The 18,129-nt window shown below is 40.0% G+C and overlaps 6 protein-coding genes across 6 annotated transcripts in view; 4 read left to right on the top strand and 2 right to left on the bottom strand.

Moving 5' to 3' along the window:
- The window catches only part of LOC124942740 (sufE-like protein 1, chloroplastic/mitochondrial), a 68,726-nt gene that overhangs the window by 48,487 nt on the left and 2,110 nt on the right, over window positions 1-18,129 (bottom strand). The gene's annotated exons all lie outside the window — the stretch shown is intronic.
- LOC124941519 (uncharacterized mitochondrial protein AtMg00860-like) lies at window positions 342-3,728 on the top strand. The gene is made up of 3 exons (XM_047481860.1): window positions 342-434; window positions 3,166-3,648; window positions 3,720-3,728. The coding sequence occupies exons 1-3, from the start codon at window positions 342-344 to the stop codon at window positions 3,726-3,728; spliced, it is 585 nt and encodes a 194-aa protein (XP_047337816.1).
- On the bottom strand, window positions 5,652-7,550 carry LOC124942737 (putative uncharacterized protein DDB_G0277255). The gene has a single exon (XM_047483292.1). It carries the CDS (start codon window positions 7,368-7,370, stop codon window positions 6,003-6,005), a length of 1,368 nt encoding a protein of 455 aa, XP_047339248.1. The 5' UTR covers window positions 7,371-7,550; the 3' UTR covers window positions 5,652-6,002.
- Window positions 8,578-11,122, top strand: LOC124942747 (protein cornichon homolog 1). The gene is made up of 4 exons (XM_047483303.1): window positions 8,578-8,950; window positions 9,431-9,612; window positions 10,051-10,173; window positions 10,763-11,122. The coding sequence occupies exons 1-4, from the start codon at window positions 8,876-8,878 to the stop codon at window positions 10,821-10,823; spliced, it is 441 nt and encodes a 146-aa protein (XP_047339259.1). The 5' UTR covers window positions 8,578-8,875; the 3' UTR covers window positions 10,824-11,122.
- LOC124942734 (pentatricopeptide repeat-containing protein At1g79080, chloroplastic) lies at window positions 11,806-14,074 on the top strand. Its single transcript, XM_047483287.1, has one exon. The coding sequence runs from the start codon at window positions 12,133-12,135 to the stop codon at window positions 13,948-13,950; it is 1,818 nt and encodes a 605-aa protein (XP_047339243.1). The 5' UTR covers window positions 11,806-12,132; the 3' UTR covers window positions 13,951-14,074.
- On the top strand, window positions 14,125-17,990 carry LOC124942742 (COP9 signalosome complex subunit 6a-like). The gene is made up of 9 exons (XM_047483297.1): window positions 14,125-14,460; window positions 14,640-14,728; window positions 15,480-15,573; window positions 16,741-16,802; window positions 16,899-16,977; window positions 17,115-17,207; window positions 17,427-17,527; window positions 17,597-17,652; window positions 17,736-17,990. Exons 1-9 carry the CDS (start codon window positions 14,208-14,210, stop codon window positions 17,821-17,823), a joined length of 915 nt encoding a protein of 304 aa, XP_047339253.1. The 5' UTR covers window positions 14,125-14,207; the 3' UTR covers window positions 17,824-17,990.

Below are 18,129 nucleotides of genomic sequence, written 5' to 3'. Positions count from 1 at the left end.
TAATCAATGGCAATGGCAGAGTGATGGATGATGATATATATATATAGGCTCTATCTAGTCTAGTCAGTCAATGAATATATCTTTTAGTTTTAAGACCTTGGGAAGAAGGAAAGATTGATCAGCAAGCTGTCTGTTAGTTAGATCTATCAATGAATGAATCTCATTTAGCTTTAAGTTTTATTAATCTTATTATTATTGATGATATGAAGGTGATGATGCTAATAATTAAGTTTTGATCTATATATATAATGTTAGATAGATAGATAGATCATCATCAAGTGGTCTGGAGGAGTGAGTATTCACATTTTATTTTTTGGTTGTAGTAGTAGTAGGTGTTGGAGATGGTTATAAAAGGCTTGGTGCAAACAAACAAGCAAGGCAAGCAAGCAAGCTTGAAGAAAGCCAAATCTGTTCTAATTGGAATGAAAAAGCAGGTAAGTATGAACTATAAATATATATAGTATATTAATTTGTTGGAGCATAACATAAGAACTAACAAGAAGATTTGACCAATTCTCACAGCATAACAACAACATTCTCTTTGTGAGTAGAAACCCACTGATGCGGTGCGAGTCGAAGAGGCGTTTATGCGAAAGTTGCAGCATCCGAAAATATCTCGCAAGTGTCAGATTTCGACGATTGCCTAGTGTTTTTCGAGCGGAAACGTTTAGGGGCTCAAAATCGCATTTTTTTATTAGTTTCGGGTGTTTTTTGCAATTTATTAAAAGTTGTTTATTTCTTTTGCAAGCTAGGGTTTGAGTATTTAAAGGATCTTAAAACACTTTGTTAGGGGAAGATTATTAATCAGAAAACGAGGTTTCCTCAATATCTATCGACTTTCGGTATTCGTAAGAATCAACGAATCTTGATAAAGATTCATCCTAGCCACGCACGCTGCATCAGTTGGTATCAGTTTCCAGTCGACCCTGAGGTATGCCGCCCCGAAGACAGCCGCGCAACCCTACCCCTGGTGCTGATGATGGTGACCTTGCTGAGTTGCGACGTGAAAACGCTGAGTTTCGCCGTGATAACGACGATTTGAGGCGGCAGGTTGAATGGTTGACGCAACGGATGGATGCATCTATGCACATGCACCACCCTGAAGATGATGTTACGATAACAGATGAAAACCCTCTCGGTGGTCTTCGGAATCGATCCCCTGAACGCCCCAATCATCGCTGGGAGCAGGCTTTCAGGGTGGACATCCCTAAGTTCGATGGTAGTCTATCACCGGAAGAGTTTATTGATTGGCTTTCTCAGGTTGAAGAGATTCTGGATTTCAAGGAAGTTCCTGCAGATCGTCGTGTACCCCTTGTTACGATCCGCTTACATGGTCGTGCACAAGCATGGTGGCAGCAGTTGAAACAGACACGTGTTCGTCATGGTAAGGCAAAGCTCACGAATTGGGACAAATTCAGGAAGCATATTAGGGCTGCGTTTCTACCATATAATTACGAACGTAACCTGTACCAGCGGTTCCAGAATCTTCGTCAGGGTTCTCGTTCCGTGGATGACTATTCCACTGAGTTTTACACCTTTGTGGCTCGTGTTGACCTGTCTGAGTCCCCTCTCCAGTTGGTTTCTCGCTATATTGGTGGCCTTCGCCTCCAGTTGCAGGATATTTTGAATATGTTTGATCCCTTGACTGTTTCTGAGGCACATCAGCGTGCTTCACAGGCTGAGAAACAGCTAGCCAGGCGCGGTTCGGGTAGCTTTGGAAAACAGGTTGTCCCCACTAGTGGCATTGGTTCTTCTTCCCAGTCGGCCCATCCCACCCCAGCCCCCCCTCGCGGCACTACAGCCCCCCCGCAGGGACGTCCCGGTGGCTTGCGTTGTTTCAATTGTGGTGAAGTTGGCCATCGCCAAGCAGAGTGTCGCAACCCAAAGTCCACCAATCGTGGTCTTTTTACTGAGGTGGATGATCCTGACTCTGCTCTTCCTTCAGATTCAGCCCCAGTGTATGATGTTTATGATGATGAGGCAGCGGAGGAGTATGTTTCTGGTGATGTTGGCCCCCTTTTGGTGATTCGTCGATCATGTTTAACCCCTCGTGCTCCTGACAACGAGTGGTTACGCAATAATCTGTTCCATTCCACTTGTACCATCGGTGGCAAAGTTTGCACCTTCATCATTGATGCTGGGAGTTGTGAGAATGTGATTTCTGAGGTTGCAGTTTCGAAGCTGGGTCTGTCCACTGAACCTCATCCCAAGCCTTATCGCTTGTCCTGGCTGAGTCAAGGTACGGATGTTACAGTTTCGAAGCGCGTACTTGTTAATTTTTCCATTGGTTCCCATTATCGTGATGCTGTATATTGTGATGTGGTTCCTATGGATGCTTGTCACCTTTTACTTGGTCTCCCTTGGCAGTTTGATCATTCTGTTATACATGATGGGCGTGCTAATACCTACACGTTCTTATTTCATGGTACCAAGATTGTGTTGATGCCAAATCAGCCCAAGAAGGGTGCTGCCCCCACTCATCATGTGTCCCCCCCTGCCACCTTGTTGTCTCGGGGTCCTTTTCAAACCGCCATGGTCGAATCAGGCATGGTGTTTGCTCTATTTTGTTCGCTGATTACCTGTGGTGCTAGTTCTGAGGTGCCTATTCCAGTGCAGCCGCTGTTACAGGAGTTTGCAGATGTTTTTCCTGAGAATCTGCCTTGTGCCTTGCCTCCTTTGCGTGATATCCAGCATCACATTGACTTGGTTCCAGGTGCTGCCCTACCCAACCGTCCTCATTACCGCATGAGTCCCAAAGAACATGAAGAGTTGCGTAGACAGGTGGAGGACTTGCTGGCTAAGGGACACATTCGAGAGAGCCTTAGTCCCTGTGCTGTCCCGGCCCTTCTTACCCCAAAAAAGGATGGGTCTTGGCGTATGTGCATTGATAGTCGTGCTATCAACAAGATTACAGTGCGTTATCGGTTTCCTATTCCCCGGTTGGATGACTTGTTGGATCAGTTGGGTGGTGCTTCTGTGTTTAGCAAACTGGATCTCAAGAGTGGATACCATCAGATTCGTATTCGCATGGGTGATGAGTGGAAGACTGCCTTTAAGACTCGTGAGGGCTTATATGAGTGGCTGGTTATGCCGTTTGGTCTGTCGAATGCTCCTAGCACCTTTATGCGTGTGATGAACCAGGCTCTTCGCCCTTTCATTGGGAAGTTTGTAGTCGTTTACTTCGACGACATCTTGATTTACAGTGACAGCGAGGTAGCACACCTCTCCCATCTTCGTGAGGTGTTATCTGTTCTCCGGCGTGACAAGTTCTATGCTGCTTCCTCAAAGTGCACATTTCTTACTGATTCTACCCAGTTCCTCGGTTATGTGGTGTCTCGGGAGGGCCTGAAAGTGGACCCGAGTAAGGTACTGGCTGTCAATCAATGGCCCCGCCCCTCTTCGATCACTGAAGTTCGCAGTTTTCATGGCTTGGCTTCCTTCTATCGGCGTTTTATTCCTCACTTCAGTAGTGTTACGGCTCCTATCACTGATTGTATGAAGGGGGTTAAGTTCTTCTGGACGGATGATGCCGAGGCTGCCTTTGTTGAGATCAAGCACCGACTCACTTCAGCCCCTATTTTGGTTCTTCCTGATTTTTCCCAGCCATTTGAACTACATTGTGATGCTTCGAAATTGGGTATTGGGGCTGTACTTAGCCAATCTGGGCGTCCTGTTGCTTATTTTAGTGAGAAACTGTCTAGCGCTAAACTTCGTTTCAGTACCTATGATATTGAGTTCTATGCTATTGTCCAGGCAGTCAAACACTGGCGTCATTATTTATTTCAGCGGGAGTTTGTCTTATATACGGATCATGATTCCCTCAAGCATCTTGGTGGTCAGGACAAGATTTCTCATCGTCATGCTTCGTGGGTCTCTTATTTACAGCAGTTTACTTTTGTGATTAAACACAAGGCTGGTGTGTCTAATCGCGTGGCTGATGCTTTGAGTCGTCGTCATGGGCTGTTGGCGGAGATGCGTGTCCATGTACCCGGCTTTGATTCGTTTGTGGACCTCTATCGTGATGATCCTTTCTTTTCTCAGGTCCTCATTCGCATCCAACAGGGGGATTCGAGGGACTTTGTCTTGGAGGATGGGTTCCTTTTCCGCGGTGTGCAGCTGTGCATTCCAGATTGCAGCCTGCGTTTGAGGATGATTCAGGAACTCCACAAAGAAGGCCATGTTGGGCGTGATCGTACCTTCCAGCTTCTTGCAGCTTCTTATTTCTGGCCTTCGATGCGCAAAGAGGTGGGGCGTTTTGTTGCTCGTTGTCGTGTTTGTCAGTTGGCTAAGGGCGCTTCGACTAATGCCGGGTTATACTTGCCTCTGCCTATTCCCACTCAACCATGGTCTGATGTCAGTATGGATTTTGTCCTTGGGCTGCCACGTACCCAGCGTGGTTCTGATTCGATTTTTGTGGTGGTTGACCGATTCTCGAAGATGGTTCATTTCATTCCCTGCAAGAAAACCTCTGATGCTGTGGCTGTTGCACAGCTTTATTTCAGGGATGTGTATCGCCTTCATGGACTTCCTGCCTCCATAGTTTCTGATCGGGACACTCGCTTTGTGAGTCACTTTTGGAGGAGTCTTTGGCGTTTGGTTAATACTCAGCTGAATTTTAGCAGTGCCTATCACCCGCAAACTGATGGCCAAACTGAAGTTGTTAATAGGTCTTTGGGGAACCTTCTGCGCAGTTTAATTGGGGATCATCCTAAGGCTTGGGATCTGAAGCTGCCTCAGGCCGAGTTTGCTCACAATCATGCTGTTAATCGCTCCACTGGTTTCAGTCCTTTCCATGTGATTTACGGGCTGTCTCCGCGTGCTCCTCTTGATTTGTTAGCGCTGCCCAGCAAGGTGCGTCCTCATTCCACTGCTGCGGATTTTGTTGGTCAGTTGGCTCAGGTTCATCAGACCACTCATGACCGCTTGGTTGCTGCTACTGCCAAGTACAAGGAGAAGGCTGATTCGAGAAGGCGTGCTGTTGATTTTGAAGTTGGTGACTTTGTGTGGGCTATTCTGACTAAGGATCGTTTTCCAGCTCATGAATATAGCAAGCTTGCTGCTAAGAAGATTGGTCCTGTTGAGATTGTGGAGAAGATCAACCCCAATGCTTATCGTTTACGCCTTCCCAGCCATGTGCGTACCTCTGATGTGTTCAATGTGAAGCATCTTGTTCCTTTTGTGGGTGAGTCTTCTTCTGATGAGGATGATGCGGTTCCAGATTCGAGGACGAATCTTTTCTACCCTGGGGGGAATGATGCGGTGCGAGTCGAAGAGGCGTTTATGCGAAAGTTGCAGCATCCGAAAATATCTCGCAAGTGTCAGATTTCGACGATTGCCTAGTGTTTTTCGAGCGGAAACGTTTAGGGGCTCAAAATCGCATTTTTTTATTAGTTTCGGGTGTTTTTTGCAATTTATTAAAAGTTGTTTATTTCTTTTGCAAGCTAGGGTTTGAGTATTTAAAGGATCTTAAAACACTTTGTTAGGGGAAGATTATTAATCAGAAAACGAGGTTTCCTCAATATCTATCGACTTTCGGTATTCGTAAGAATCAACGAATCTTGATAAAGATTCATCCTAGCCACGCACGCTGCATCACCCACCCCATTTCTAACAAATGAAAATATCATTTTTATTTCTTGTTGAACCCACCACACAAAGCATAATAATATATAAAACTTACTAACGGGTAGGAGAAGAAAAGCAATATTATTACTTACTTATTATTAGTGTTGTTGTTCATAAATTGTGACATACGTACCAACAATCAATCAATCATTATCATATAACAAAGAAAGAAAGAAAGAAAGCTAAGTCCTTTCTTTTTCCAGGCTCAAAAACTGGGCCCGACCGATCTCCTCTTCTACTCGTATTCGAAATCTATACAACAACAACAACAACAAAAAAGAAGAAACCCTCTTCTTCTTCTTTTTCTTTCTCACCACATTGATTGATAATGATTGATTTGTTTGCTTGCTTGAGATTTGTTATTGTTATTATTGTTGTTACCTTGAGGAAACTGGGTTGAGAGCTCTAGCAAAACCATTCATCGCACCATAGCTCTTAGAGCTGAAGCCTAAGCAACCAAGCAATCCCTGCCTGTACGGCAAATACGTCTTCTTTCTCATCTCTTCAGCTTGTGCCCTGCTAGCCTTGTAATGCACTTCATGTGGGGATAACAAAGGGGGGACCGCCCTTCTCTTATTCTTTCCTCCCACCGTTCCTCCGTTCGTTGCCTTTCTTCCTACTATCACCTTCTTATTCTTCTTATTCTTTTTATTATCATTTGGATCTACTGTTGTTCCTCCTCCTCCTCCTCCTGTTACCACCACCACCTTTGCAGATTCCGGCGCTTTTCTGTCCTTGACTGGTGAAAATGAAATGGCACTCCAAAACTTATGCCCATTGTTTCGACCTTCGCTTTTGCTTCTGTACAACAGATCTTTCAAAGAGATCCACCTCTTCGATGACGAGGAGGAGGAGGAGGAGTTCCGGCTTGCAGATGAAGAAGAACTCCTCTCTTCACCGAAGACCGGTTCATCCTCCTGCTGCTGCTGCTGCTGCTGCTTGCTTTCAACTGCTTCAGTAATCTCCTTCTCATGATCAGTAGTCAACTTCTCATTATTGTTGTTTCCATCGGTGGTGGTGGTGGTGGCGTCATCATCATCATCATCGTGCCAATGAAACTGATCTTGTGTTCTGAGAGGAGACATAGATCTGGCCCTACGCCTCAGAGATCTGTCGCGCCATTTGACATCACGTCCCCTCTCAATAATCACTCCTCCGGTTGTTTCATTGTTATTGAATTCGGATTCGTCGTCGTCCAGATCTAACAAGGGAGGTTCAAGAGGAGGTTGCGGTCGCTGGAGGTGAGATGAGAGCTTCATTGGACGGATCTGTCCGTTGAGGAAGAGCTCGTCAGCCGAGCACATTGATCCACCTCCTCCTAATCCTCCATATACATTACCGACCGTTCCGAATCTTGCTGAGAATTCAAACTCGTAGGAGGTGGAGACGGAGGAATCAGAAAACTTAGGCATTGAAGTGGAAGAAGAAGAAGAAGAAGAGGAAGAGAGAGTGAAGTGCATTGGACTGGATGGAGCACTGTAGAAGAAAGCAGGTCCGATGGTGAGAAGAGATTGGTCGCGGCCAGTAGGACTTGACGGAGCACTGACGAAGGGAGTGGAACAGGAGGAGGAGGAGGAGCTGTCAATGTCGTCGTCGTCATCATCATCATCGTAGAAGATGATTTCTTCGACGTTGTCGTCGTCGTTGTTAGGGATGATATGTAATGATGATGATGGTTGTTGTTGTTGTTCGTTGGTATTATTGAGCTGATGTTCCTCCTCCTCCTCATCCTCCATCATGTGCATGTGATGTGAATGAAGTCTGCCTTGCCTGCCTTGCCTGCCTTGCCTGCTTGCTGTAGGGTTGAGAAATGTGGTTGTCTGTAGAGAGAGAAAGAGAAAGATATGCAGGAAGAGTGAGTGAGTCTCAGATTGAATTGAAGGAGGAGGAAGAAGAAAGATGGAATATGCAAATTTTAAAGCCTGTAAGTAAGTAAGTAGTAAATGGAAATTGACCTGGAATGTGAGTATAAATATCTTGAATGCCACTCACTCACTCACTGTGTTTGTCTTTCTTTTTGAGGCATCATCCATCCATCCATCCTTGTTGTTCAAGAAAGAAATGTATGTAGTAGTAAGAAGGGTAAAATAGGGGTAGAAAAAGAAAAGAGTAAACATGAAAAGGATTGAAAAAGTAATATTATTATTATTTATTTTGTTAAAAGAAGAGTAAATAAATAGATAAATAAAGGGAGGGAGGGAGGGGATAGCTTTGGGAAATGAGAAAGTACTTGTACAGAGTGGGGGGACCTACCTAACTGCCATCGGCATGTGACAACAGCTCCTCCTCTTTCTTTCTTTCTTTCTTCTTTCCTAATAAGGCGTCGTCAGTCAGTCAGTCAATCAGTCACGTGACGACGACGAGGAGGAGGAGGAAGAGGAGATTTAATTCTCTACGATGGCAGGCAGAGGCAGGGCAGCAACATTACACTTACTTTGCATCCTGACAGTCCGTCTTCATCTTTCATCTTGGATTGGATTGGAAGGAAGTCCATCATATTAATTAAATTATTGATCAGATGATGATGGAACTACTTTGGATTCTGCCTCAGCTGCCTGAGTCAGCTCAGCTCAGCTCAGCTCAGCTCAGCTCAGCTCAGTGCTTGCTACCTACAGCCAGGTAGGTAATGTTATTATTAACATATAAAATAAATAAAGATTCTTTCAACATTATTATTATTATTATATATTAATAATCTTAATTTTATTACTTTTTAAATTATTTCCCGACATAAAAAATAAAAAAACTTATTATTATTATTATGATGTGTGTAATTAATTTGTTATCTAAATCTAATAATGTATATGAAGAGAGAGAGACAGCTAACAGTAGTAGTAAATAATAGAGCTCCATCTTTCTTGTAGTTGAATTGGAGGCTAGCTAGGATATGTATGTATTGTTAAACAACAACATATAACATATGACAGACAATTGTGGATCTTTTTATTTATTTTTATTTATATTTTCTTCTTCTAATTATTTATTAGGGTTTAGGGCAAGTGCATAAATAGATATGATAGAAATTAACTTTCTTTTCTTTTCTTGATTACAAACTTCTTTCTTTCTTTTTTCTTTCTTTTTGGTTCCTTCTTGCTTCTTGGTCCACTTTTCTTCATTTCTTTCAATGATTTCTTCTTCTTCTTCTACTTATAAATTATAATATATCTTTCTACTACACGAGCATCCTCCATCATCATCATCATCGGCTTGCTTAATACTCAGTACTCTTGATCCCATATCATCTTCCAGAATGGCTTGGGAAGTCTTGTTGTGGACAATCTTCTTCCTTTTCACTATGACCCTCATCGCCTTGAATGTCTACCAGGTCTCTCTCTCTCTCTCTTTCCTTTTCTCATTACCATCCTACTTACTATATTGGCTGGTTGGTTAGTAGAATAATATAAATAGAAGATTAGTTTTTGTATTTTAGTTTTGAAGAAATAAATTACTTGAATACTCTTGATAGGGTTCTTCCTCTTCTTACCTATTTGTATTCTCCTAATTACCCTTTTGACTCCTAGTATCGTCAGATCAATCCACTATGATGAGAAGCAGAATATATCAAAGATGTTCTGGGTTTATATATGGATGCACTTGATGGCTTTGCGTGTTCTCTTCTTTCTCTATTCATTATTAGATTTAGATACCTATGAATTCTCAACTGGCAGGATTGGTTGATGAAAACAAATGTGGTGTCTCTTGTTTATAGATGCTTAGACTGCATTCTTTTGTTGTAACTAAAACTGCTTCTGTAATTGTGTTTCCTCATCATTGATTATTGTTTGTATTTTCATTTTGGCTGCAGATGGTGTGTTTATCAGACTTGGAATCTGACTATATGAACCCATATGAAGCATCAACTCGGATTAATTCTGTCATTCTCCCTGAGTTTGTCGTCCAAACAGTATTTTGCATATTGTTTCTTGTCACAGGGCATTGGATCATGTTCTTGCTTTTGCTTCCAATTACTTCCTATAGTACAAATCTGTGAGTGCCCCTAAATCATAGGTTGATGAATAATCACCACTAAAACCTTCAACAAAACTCATCATTTGACAATAATGCCATCAAAACAACCCACTGTGCAGTCAACTATCTACTCATCAATTACATCATTTAAATCATGAAACAAAATTCCTATTTAAAAAAAAAATTAAATCATTTATTCATTCTATCTATTTCCCTAATGTATTTTTAGTCAAATAGCATGATTTTAATAACCTACATCAAACAGTGAGATGAAATTTGTATTGCAGAGGTGCTTTCAATGTTAGCCATTGGTAGGGTTTTATTGACATAGTCCACCTTTTATTGATCAACTATTACATCTCAAAGCTCCAAGCAGCTCCAATTATTTATTTATACCCTAATATTGGTTTAGGATGAAACATTTCTCACGCTAGGCTTGTTGTTTTTATGTTTCAGGTTCTTAAAGAGACAACACCTTATTGATGTAACTGAAGTTTTTAGGAGTCTGCAATCTCAGAATAAGTATCGATACATCAAGCTGAGCTTTTACCTTGTAATGCTATTGATAGTGTTTGTCAGGTTTGCTCGTATGCTCTTATGTAGCAACCCAGAAACATAGAGTTATCCTCCTATCAATCTTTCTTGTAAACAAAGAGCTAGATGACATTTTATCGAATTCTAGATTCTTACCTGTACGTGTGTATGTGATACGGGAAACAGGGTTAGGGCTAATGACCCTAAGAATTCTAGATTCTTACCTGTGCGTGCATGTAGAATAGTACAAATTTTCAGCATATTGAATTTCTAACAAGTCCTCCTATATTTATGATGCCATTCTACCCTAACAAACAACCGCTAGACAAAACATTCCAACTCCTTTTGCCAGATCAACCTTTCTTAGGATTATTAGCCCTAACCCTTTCGCCAGTATCAGTATGTTTAGGCCCTTTTACTCCTTGAAATAGGATAAGAGCTTCTTCAATTTGCCTGGTATTTTTTTTTTTTCCAATTGTCTTGCGATTGATTACTTGATACAGTATTTGTTTCAATGGAAGAGTCACAGGACTGCATCACATGACAAGTGGTTCGATGAACTAGCAACTAGAAAACATAAATAAATATTTGTATTTAGGACTTGGAATGATGATTGCTCTCTCTGATTTTGCAGGCTAGTCATATACGTTATAAACTATCTAATAGATGAAGTTGATGACGAATCATGGTTCTGATGCATCAAAGAAGACGGATCTAATTGGGTTTGCTACCATCATCCATGTAGATTAGGTTCCTTGAATTCGAGAAAGGAAGTACATCAAAGGCATGCATGGTTTGCTGATAATTATGGAGAACTATCTTCTTCATTGTGATTAAGTAGAGGAAATAGATAGCCTAGTTTTTTTTGTTTTTTTTTAAGTAGAGGAAATAGCCATTTTTATTTTCTTCTCTCCTTAAAAGCACATAAAGTATGACACTGAACCATTTGTAATCTTTCTTGTTGATTGTGTTCAATGCTGTTGGTTTGTTTTGATTAAGTAATGACTAATGAATTTGTCTACATATTCATGTCCCACCTGTAACCTAACTAGTAAGTACTCTTCCTGTTGTTGATTGGATGCAAATTATGAATCTGACTCCTTAATTTCTCTTTCCATTCTCCTCCTCCTCCTATGATCTTCCTCATACTTTAGGGTTTTGATCTTAAGAAACATTGATTGTGTAATATTTCTACTCAACCAATATTGGAATAAGGATGAATTCAGTTAATTGATTTCTAACTCCACTCTTACTGTTGCCATGGTCTGTCTACCCACGAGTAGATTGATTGAAAATTATAAACAATGGAAAAATCACAAAACTTAAAAAATAAATTCACATGATTTTGCAATAACTACCCACAACTAGGAATCGACAAATATAGTAAAAAAAAATCTCTTAAGCATCTCTACCTATACCTCTTCTTGTTATTTCCTTTGTTTATCATTTATTTAACACCAATTACGGTTGTTTATCGTTTCTTTAACACCACAATGCTAGTGAGGATTATAATTAAAAAACTTTGACCAAAAATAAAAATAAAAATTATATACTAAAAATTTTTAGAAATAAAGTTAATTATAACTCTCACAACACTTATAACAACAACTAGATTGATTTATAAGATATTTTATTTTTATAAAAGATATATAATAATGAACAACTAAAAAGAAAGAGAGGTCGAGTTGGTGGTGTGCGTTAGTGCGTGTGAAAGAAGAAAAAAAAGAAAGACGGGGAGAGAGAGAAGAGATTGGGTACCCGCCACAGTGGCGCGTGCATTTCCACACTCCATGATAATCGGATAACGTATGTCTGTCTGTCTGTCTGTCTGTCGCAGCTATGGATGGGCCGGGACTTGGTTGACAAAGAAAGAGTTGCAGCAAATTTTGAGAGAGAGACTACTAATCCCTTTGATTTCACTTCATCCATTTCAGCAGTAAGCATCCATCCATCCATTCATTCATTCATTCTTTAACTTCTAGCTGTAAGATTAGAGGGAGATTCATGGCGGTCCTGCTAAATTCGATGGTGTCTCCTATGACAACTTCAGAAAACTCGAGAAACCCTTATGGTGGTGGTGGTGGGTACCTTTTCCATTATCAAAATCTTTGTCATCTCTCATTCAACAAGAAGAAGAAAAAGAAGAGTAATTTGTTTAAGGTTTGGGCTTACACTCAAATGTCGACCGTATCTCCTAAAGATAACGATAAAGATAAAGATGATAAAGATGCTTCCGTATTTAGTCTGCCCAATTGGAGGACAACCAAGAACGACCCCAGAACCAAGGACCATAAATTGAATGATGCATTCCTTTTTCTTGAATACATGGTCGGGAAGGGACACAAGGCAGATATGTTTCAAGCCACTCAGCTCTTATACGATCTTTGCAAGATGAATAAACTCAGAAAGGCCACCAGAGTCATGGAGATGATGGTCATTTCGGGTTCTACCCCTGATCCTGCATCCTACACTTTCTTGGTGGATCACTTGTGCAAGAGGGGAAATGTCGGCCATGCCATGCAGCTGGTTGAGAAAATGGAGGAATTTGGATACCCAGCCAATACTGTTACCTATAACTCTCTTGTCAAGGGGCTGTGTATGAAAGGCAACTTGAAGCAGAGCTTTGAGTTCTTGGAGAAGCTGATGCAAAAGGGACTCATTGTCCCTAATGCTTTCACCTACTCTTTCCTTCTCGAGGCTGCTTACAAGGAAAAAGGAGTCGATGAAGCTATGAGGCTGTTGGACGAGATTATTATTGGCAAAGGCGGACAGCCCAATTTGGTAAGCTACAACGTCATACTCACTGGTTTGTGCAAGGAAGGCCGAATTCACGAGGCCATTATGTTTTTCAGGAGTTTGCCATCAAAAGGTTTTACTCCGAATGTTGTCAGCTATAACATCCTGTTAAGGAGCTTGGGTTACCAAGGTCGGTGGGACGAAGCAAACCAGCTTCTTGCAGAGATGATGGCGGGGGGTCACGAGGACAGCTCCCCGTCGGCAGTGACCTATAACATATTGATCGGAGCGCTGGCCTTTCACGGGCGAACTGACGACGCACTTCACTTATTGGAGGAGATGTTCAATGGCCCGTTTAAGCCCACGGCTTCAACATTCAACCCGGTTGTTGCCAGCCTCTGCAAAAAGGGCGATGTTGATGCCGTGGTCAAGTGCTTAGACCAGATGATATATAACAGGCGTTGCGTTCCTAATGATGGAACCTATAACGCCATCTCCGTCCTGTGTAGGGAAGGGAAAATGAAAGAGGCTTTCATAATAATACAGAGTTTGAGTGGTAAGCAAAACCAAAATAACAACTCTCTGCATGATTTTTACAGAAATGTTGTTTCTAGCCTGTGTAGAAAAGGGAATACTTATGAAGGGTTTCAACTTCTATACGAAATGGTGACAAAGTCTGGGTTTACGCCGGATTCATTTACGTATTCGTCCCTGATAAGAGGGATGTGCATGGAGGGTATGCTGGAAGAAGCAATTGAGGTGTTGCGCATAATGCAAGAAGAGGATGAGGAGAATGGTGCAGAAAAGCCAAAGCGAAAACCGGATATAGACAACTTCAATGCGCTTGTTCTTGGGCTATGCAAATCGAGCCGAACTGACTTGGCCCTGGAAATTTACGAGGAGATGATCGAGAAAGGGTACATGCCTAACGAGACAACTTACACGATATTGGTGGAAGGAATGGCTCATGAAGAGGAGAAGGGGCTGGCCTCCTCTGTTTTGAGAGAGCTGTACTGGAAGAAGGTTATCAGTAGGAACACAGTGGAGAGGCTTGTCATGCAGTACCATCTTCAGCTGCAGTTATAACTAACTTAACTAACTATCTAATATAAAGAAAAAGAAAGAGGCCAAGGAATTAAGAATTCATTTTCATTTCCTTTTTTTTTTTTGTATGCTGTCAATTATGTTATTAATATTCAAATTTCTTATAGGTAATGAACCAAACGCAAAAATAAAATAAAAAATCTATAATATATTTGTAAGAATCATTCATATATAGTGAGGGATTTGGATTTTATTCCGATCTTCTTCTTCGGCGGCGACGGACGGGGCGAGGGAGGAGAATGTCATCGTCTTTGAGCAGCGGACTTACTTTCAAGCTCCATCCATTGGTGATACTTAACATTTCTGATCACTATACAAGACTCAAGTGTCAATCACAATCCTCCGAGCTTTCCACTCCACCTAGGGTCTTTGGTTGCGTCATCGGTATTCAGAGAGGCCGTACTGTCGAGATCTTCAACAGCTTTGAGCTTTTCTTTCATCCTTCCACTCACTCACTCGACCGATCCTTCTTGGAAAAGAAGCAAGACCTCTGTCCGTATTCTCTCTCTCTCTCTCTCTCTCTCTCTCACTCTTATATCTTCGTGTCTTTGGCGTTTGTTTGTTTGTTTGTTTGTTTGTTTGTTTGTTTGTGGATTGTGAGCTTTTTAGCCTGGTTTCTTCTGCTACTTGTTAATTATCTTTGGAGTATGACATTTTTATAATTGATCCAGATAAGAGAGCCTTTCCCAATTACTATGTACTTGGATGGTATTCTACTGGTAATGAGGCCCAAGACTCGGACATGCATATTCATAAAGCCGTAAGTTTGAGATTCTGCGAACCTAAAGTTTGATCTATCTATAGATGAATGCATCTCCTGTAGATGATCCTTTCCTTTACTTATTTGGTTGCCTATTCTTTTCTGACTGCACAAAATTACACAGTTTATACTTGTTTTATAGCTGTGGCATCTAAGGGCAAACTTCCACACTAGCCTACTAGGAAGGGAAGTATTTTTAGCTGCACATTCACTTATCAATGTCCAACTCTTGTCTGTGTACTTTGTCCGATAAGTGCAGATATACTATTTTCCTACCTAATTAATGTGAGTGCATTGGCTGAATTATACATTATCGGATACTTGGATTTTGAGTCCTGAAGTAGATTTGAGTGCTGGAGTATAATATTCAAGCTTAGTAAACATTATGTTTCCAATCAATGGACAAAATGGTTACTCCAAACTCTATGGATGAAATCATGAGGAACTAGTCATTAGAGGGACTACAATCACTAATTATTTGAATTTCATTTCATCTTGCCCTCACTTATTTTATTGGTCCCTACAACTTCCGGACAGAAAGAAAGACTGGCCAGTACCAGAAGCTATGTTACATTATTTCTACCTATGTTAATATATTGGAAATGATACTCTTCTCTTGCAGCTTTGGTGTTTCTTTTCTTGTAATGCTCTTATGGTTTACCATAGTCTCTTTCTTCTTCTTCATTTTTGTAGTTATTGTCCATTGAACATATTCTTATTCTTAAATGGTAATAGATGCTTCATTTGACAGTTGATGGATATCAATGAGAACCCATTGTATGTCCTTCTCAATCCTTCTATCAATCACATGCAAAAGGATCTTCCATTGACTATCTATGAAAGTGGTGAGTGGGCTAGACTGTCTTGTTACCTCTATATATTTCACAGATATGAAATGTACTTGATCTCAATAATGGTTTCCTATCAAGATCTGTTAGAGCCGATGATTGCAGGACCTATCAACGAATAGTAGTAGTCTGTTAATGTACAGGTAGCCTTATTATAATTAGTATAAAAAAATAGATAATTAGTCTTGTAGTTAATTAGTAGTAAGTTATAAGTGATTAATATTAGTTAAAGATAGTTATGTTAGTAGTTAAAAGTAGTTATGTAACTCAGTATAGTAGGACATAATCCTTTTAGAATATGCGGAATATGAACCAAGATCAATTTCTAATTTCTCATCTCTTTGGATTATCCTTTTTTTCTCATCTATGACTTAGGACAATTATTCCCCTCTAACCTATCATCTCTAATATTCCTCATCATGAGTTGCACTAATGCAGTTTCATGCTTTTCTTTTAGTGGAAAACTTCATAAAGTAATCATTTCAATTATTTATGCCAACTGGAATTCCTGTAATATTTGAGGTTATCCATGCTCTATTTATTTGTTATTTTCATGAATACACTTAACAAACTTTGCATTGCAATGAGCATTTTTGTTGGCATTATAACTCTAATAATGTTATCATCATAACAACAACCATGGTAATTGATCCACTTGTAAAGGAAAAAAGAGAAAATTTGCTGTACTACTTCAATTTGGAGCGAATTAGTCCATATACTAATTAAATGAAAACATTGTCGTCAAAATAATGCAACAGGAGCAAATTAGCCCCTCAAAATTTACTCCATCTGAAATGGTTTATGTACAAATTTGCTATTTTTTCACATGTAAATGCATGTTTGCATCCGCCTTGAGTGATTTTGAAAATGAAGGTTCCATTTTCCAGTAAAGTGGTAGAAACTGCAACAGGAATGCTGTTAGGTATTACTTCAGAAGCTAAAAATTCCACTTTGCTGTTTAATTTGGGAAGATTAAGCATTTTATGTAGAATTAGGACACAATCGTGATTTTTAAGGCATGATTATATGTTTTGAAGTGTACTTTAGGCTGGGGAATCACATATGATGGTTGCTATGGGATCTGCTCCATTTTACCTCTTGATTGTTACTTTTACTGATGGAACTTACCTTTTTGATGGCATGGGATAAATCTTCACTGCTTAGAGTTGCACATTATTGATGGAAATCCACAACTTACTTTTGTTAGATCGAGTTACACCATTGAGGTAGTACTGTTTTTTTTTTTCTTTCTTGAATTGCATACTAATTAGTTACTACTGTTTGGAAGTATTGTTATCAAGTCACTCTTCGTTGCTAAATAGACTGTAGAAGCAGAACGTATCTCTGTTAATCATGTTGCCAATCTTAAACCTTCTGATGGAGGTTCTGCTGCGACCCAATGTGAGCCCTCAGTCTCTCTTTATCTTTTATCAATGTAGTCCTGAATTACATGTTAATGTGGAAGGAGACATTCCTGGTAGAGAATAGCTTAACGAAATGTTGAGTCTACATTTTAAATATGTTTTTTTTTTTTGTAGTGGCTGCCCACCTTAGTGGCATTCATAGTGCCATCAAGATGCTGAACAGCAGAATCAGAGTACTTCACCGATATCTTGTTGCTATGCAGAAAGGTATTGGTATCTCCCCTTCTAGTTTTTTTTTATGTCTGATTATGAAGACTCGAACTCATACACATTGGAGACATGTGTTTTTGCACTATACATTAACCTAAACGAGTCTTTAATCATATATATATATATCATGTGAATGGATGTGATGGTTAATGGCAGCCTGAAATCTCTTAATAATAATGATAATAGTTCCTGTCTTTTTCTTCACATGCAATGTAGGTGATATTCCTTGCGAGAAGTCCTTGCTTAGAGAAGTTTCTAGTCTTTTGAGGAGATTACCTGCTATAAAGTCAGAGAAATTTCAGGATGATTTCCTAATGGTTAGCACTTTGAGATGATAATAATAATGATTTCTGTGGCAAAATCTTGATACATGTTTGTTGTTGCAGGAATATAACGACACCTTGTTGGTTGCTTACCTTGCAATGTTAACGAATTGCTCAAGGTATGCATTTTAACAACTTATTTATGTTCTCTGGTTTAGGGTTTAAGATGAATCTGTTTGTTTGTTTGTTTGGGTGGTGACAGCACAATGAATGAGCTGGTACAGAAATTGAACACTGCATATCATGTCAGGCACACTAGAAGGGGAGGAAGACTTCTTGCATTTTCCTGAAACCGTTTGTTTGTGAGAGACACACAAGTATATCACTTTGGATGTTACATCCATGTTTGTCTGTCATGAATTCAATCAAATATACACTTCTAAGCTTCTTTTTAGTTAGTTGTATGCCACTATTCCCCTTTAAGCGTAAGAAAATCTCAAATCTTCAATTTCGATTTATTTGTTTGATCAATTTTATTTGTTTACTAAAATAATGTTTAATAATAAATTAAATATAAATTAAACTTACTATTTTTTAAGAAAAAGAAAAAAAATTCTACTATTATTATTATTATGATTACTTTTTAAAACATTCTA

This window comes from Impatiens glandulifera, chromosome 6 (assembly GCF_907164915.1).
Source record: "Impatiens glandulifera chromosome 6, dImpGla2.1, whole genome shotgun sequence".
Taxonomy (NCBI): domain Eukaryota; kingdom Viridiplantae; phylum Streptophyta; class Magnoliopsida; order Ericales; family Balsaminaceae; genus Impatiens; species Impatiens glandulifera.
The sequence above is the reverse complement of the archived record's forward strand: the minus strand, read 5'-3'. Positions and strand labels throughout refer to the sequence as shown.

What these genes read in the sequence shown, in the direction of transcription:
- LOC124941519 (XM_047481860.1), top strand. Translation starts at nt 342, where the DNA reads ATGGTTATAAAAGGCTTGGTGCAAACAAACAAGCAAGGCAAGCAAGCA. An exon ending in TAATTGGAATGAAAAAGCAG is followed by an intron (nt 435 to 3,165) that starts GTAAGTATGAAC and finishes TTCATTGGGAAG; the next exon opens with TTTGTAGTCGTTTACTTCGA.
- LOC124942734 (XM_047483287.1), top strand. Translation starts at nt 12,133, where the DNA reads ATGGCGGTCCTGCTAAATTCGATGGTGTCTCCTATGACAACTTCAGAA.
- LOC124942747 (XM_047483303.1), top strand. Translation starts at nt 8,876, where the DNA reads ATGGCTTGGGAAGTCTTGTTGTGGACAATCTTCTTCCTTTTCACTATG. An exon ending in ACTTCCTATAGTACAAATCT is followed by an intron (nt 9,613 to 10,050) that starts GTGAGTGCCCCT and finishes TTTATGTTTCAG; the next exon opens with GTTCTTAAAGAGACAACACC. An exon ending in CTATTGATAGTGTTTGTCAG is followed by an intron (nt 10,174 to 10,762) that starts GTTTGCTCGTAT and finishes CTGATTTTGCAG; the next exon opens with GCTAGTCATATACGTTATAA.
- LOC124942737 (XM_047483292.1), bottom strand. Translation starts at nt 7,370, where the DNA reads ATGCACATGATGGAGGATGAGGAGGAGGAGGAACATCAGCTCAATAAT.
- LOC124942742 (XM_047483297.1), top strand. Translation starts at nt 14,208, where the DNA reads ATGTCATCGTCTTTGAGCAGCGGACTTACTTTCAAGCTCCATCCATTG. An exon ending in AGGTTCTGCTGCGACCCAAT is followed by an intron (nt 16,978 to 17,114) that starts GTGAGCCCTCAG and finishes TTTTTTTTGTAG; the next exon opens with TGGCTGCCCACCTTAGTGGC. An exon ending in TTCAGGATGATTTCCTAATG is followed by an intron (nt 17,528 to 17,596) that starts GTTAGCACTTTG and finishes TTGTTGTTGCAG; the next exon opens with GAATATAACGACACCTTGTT.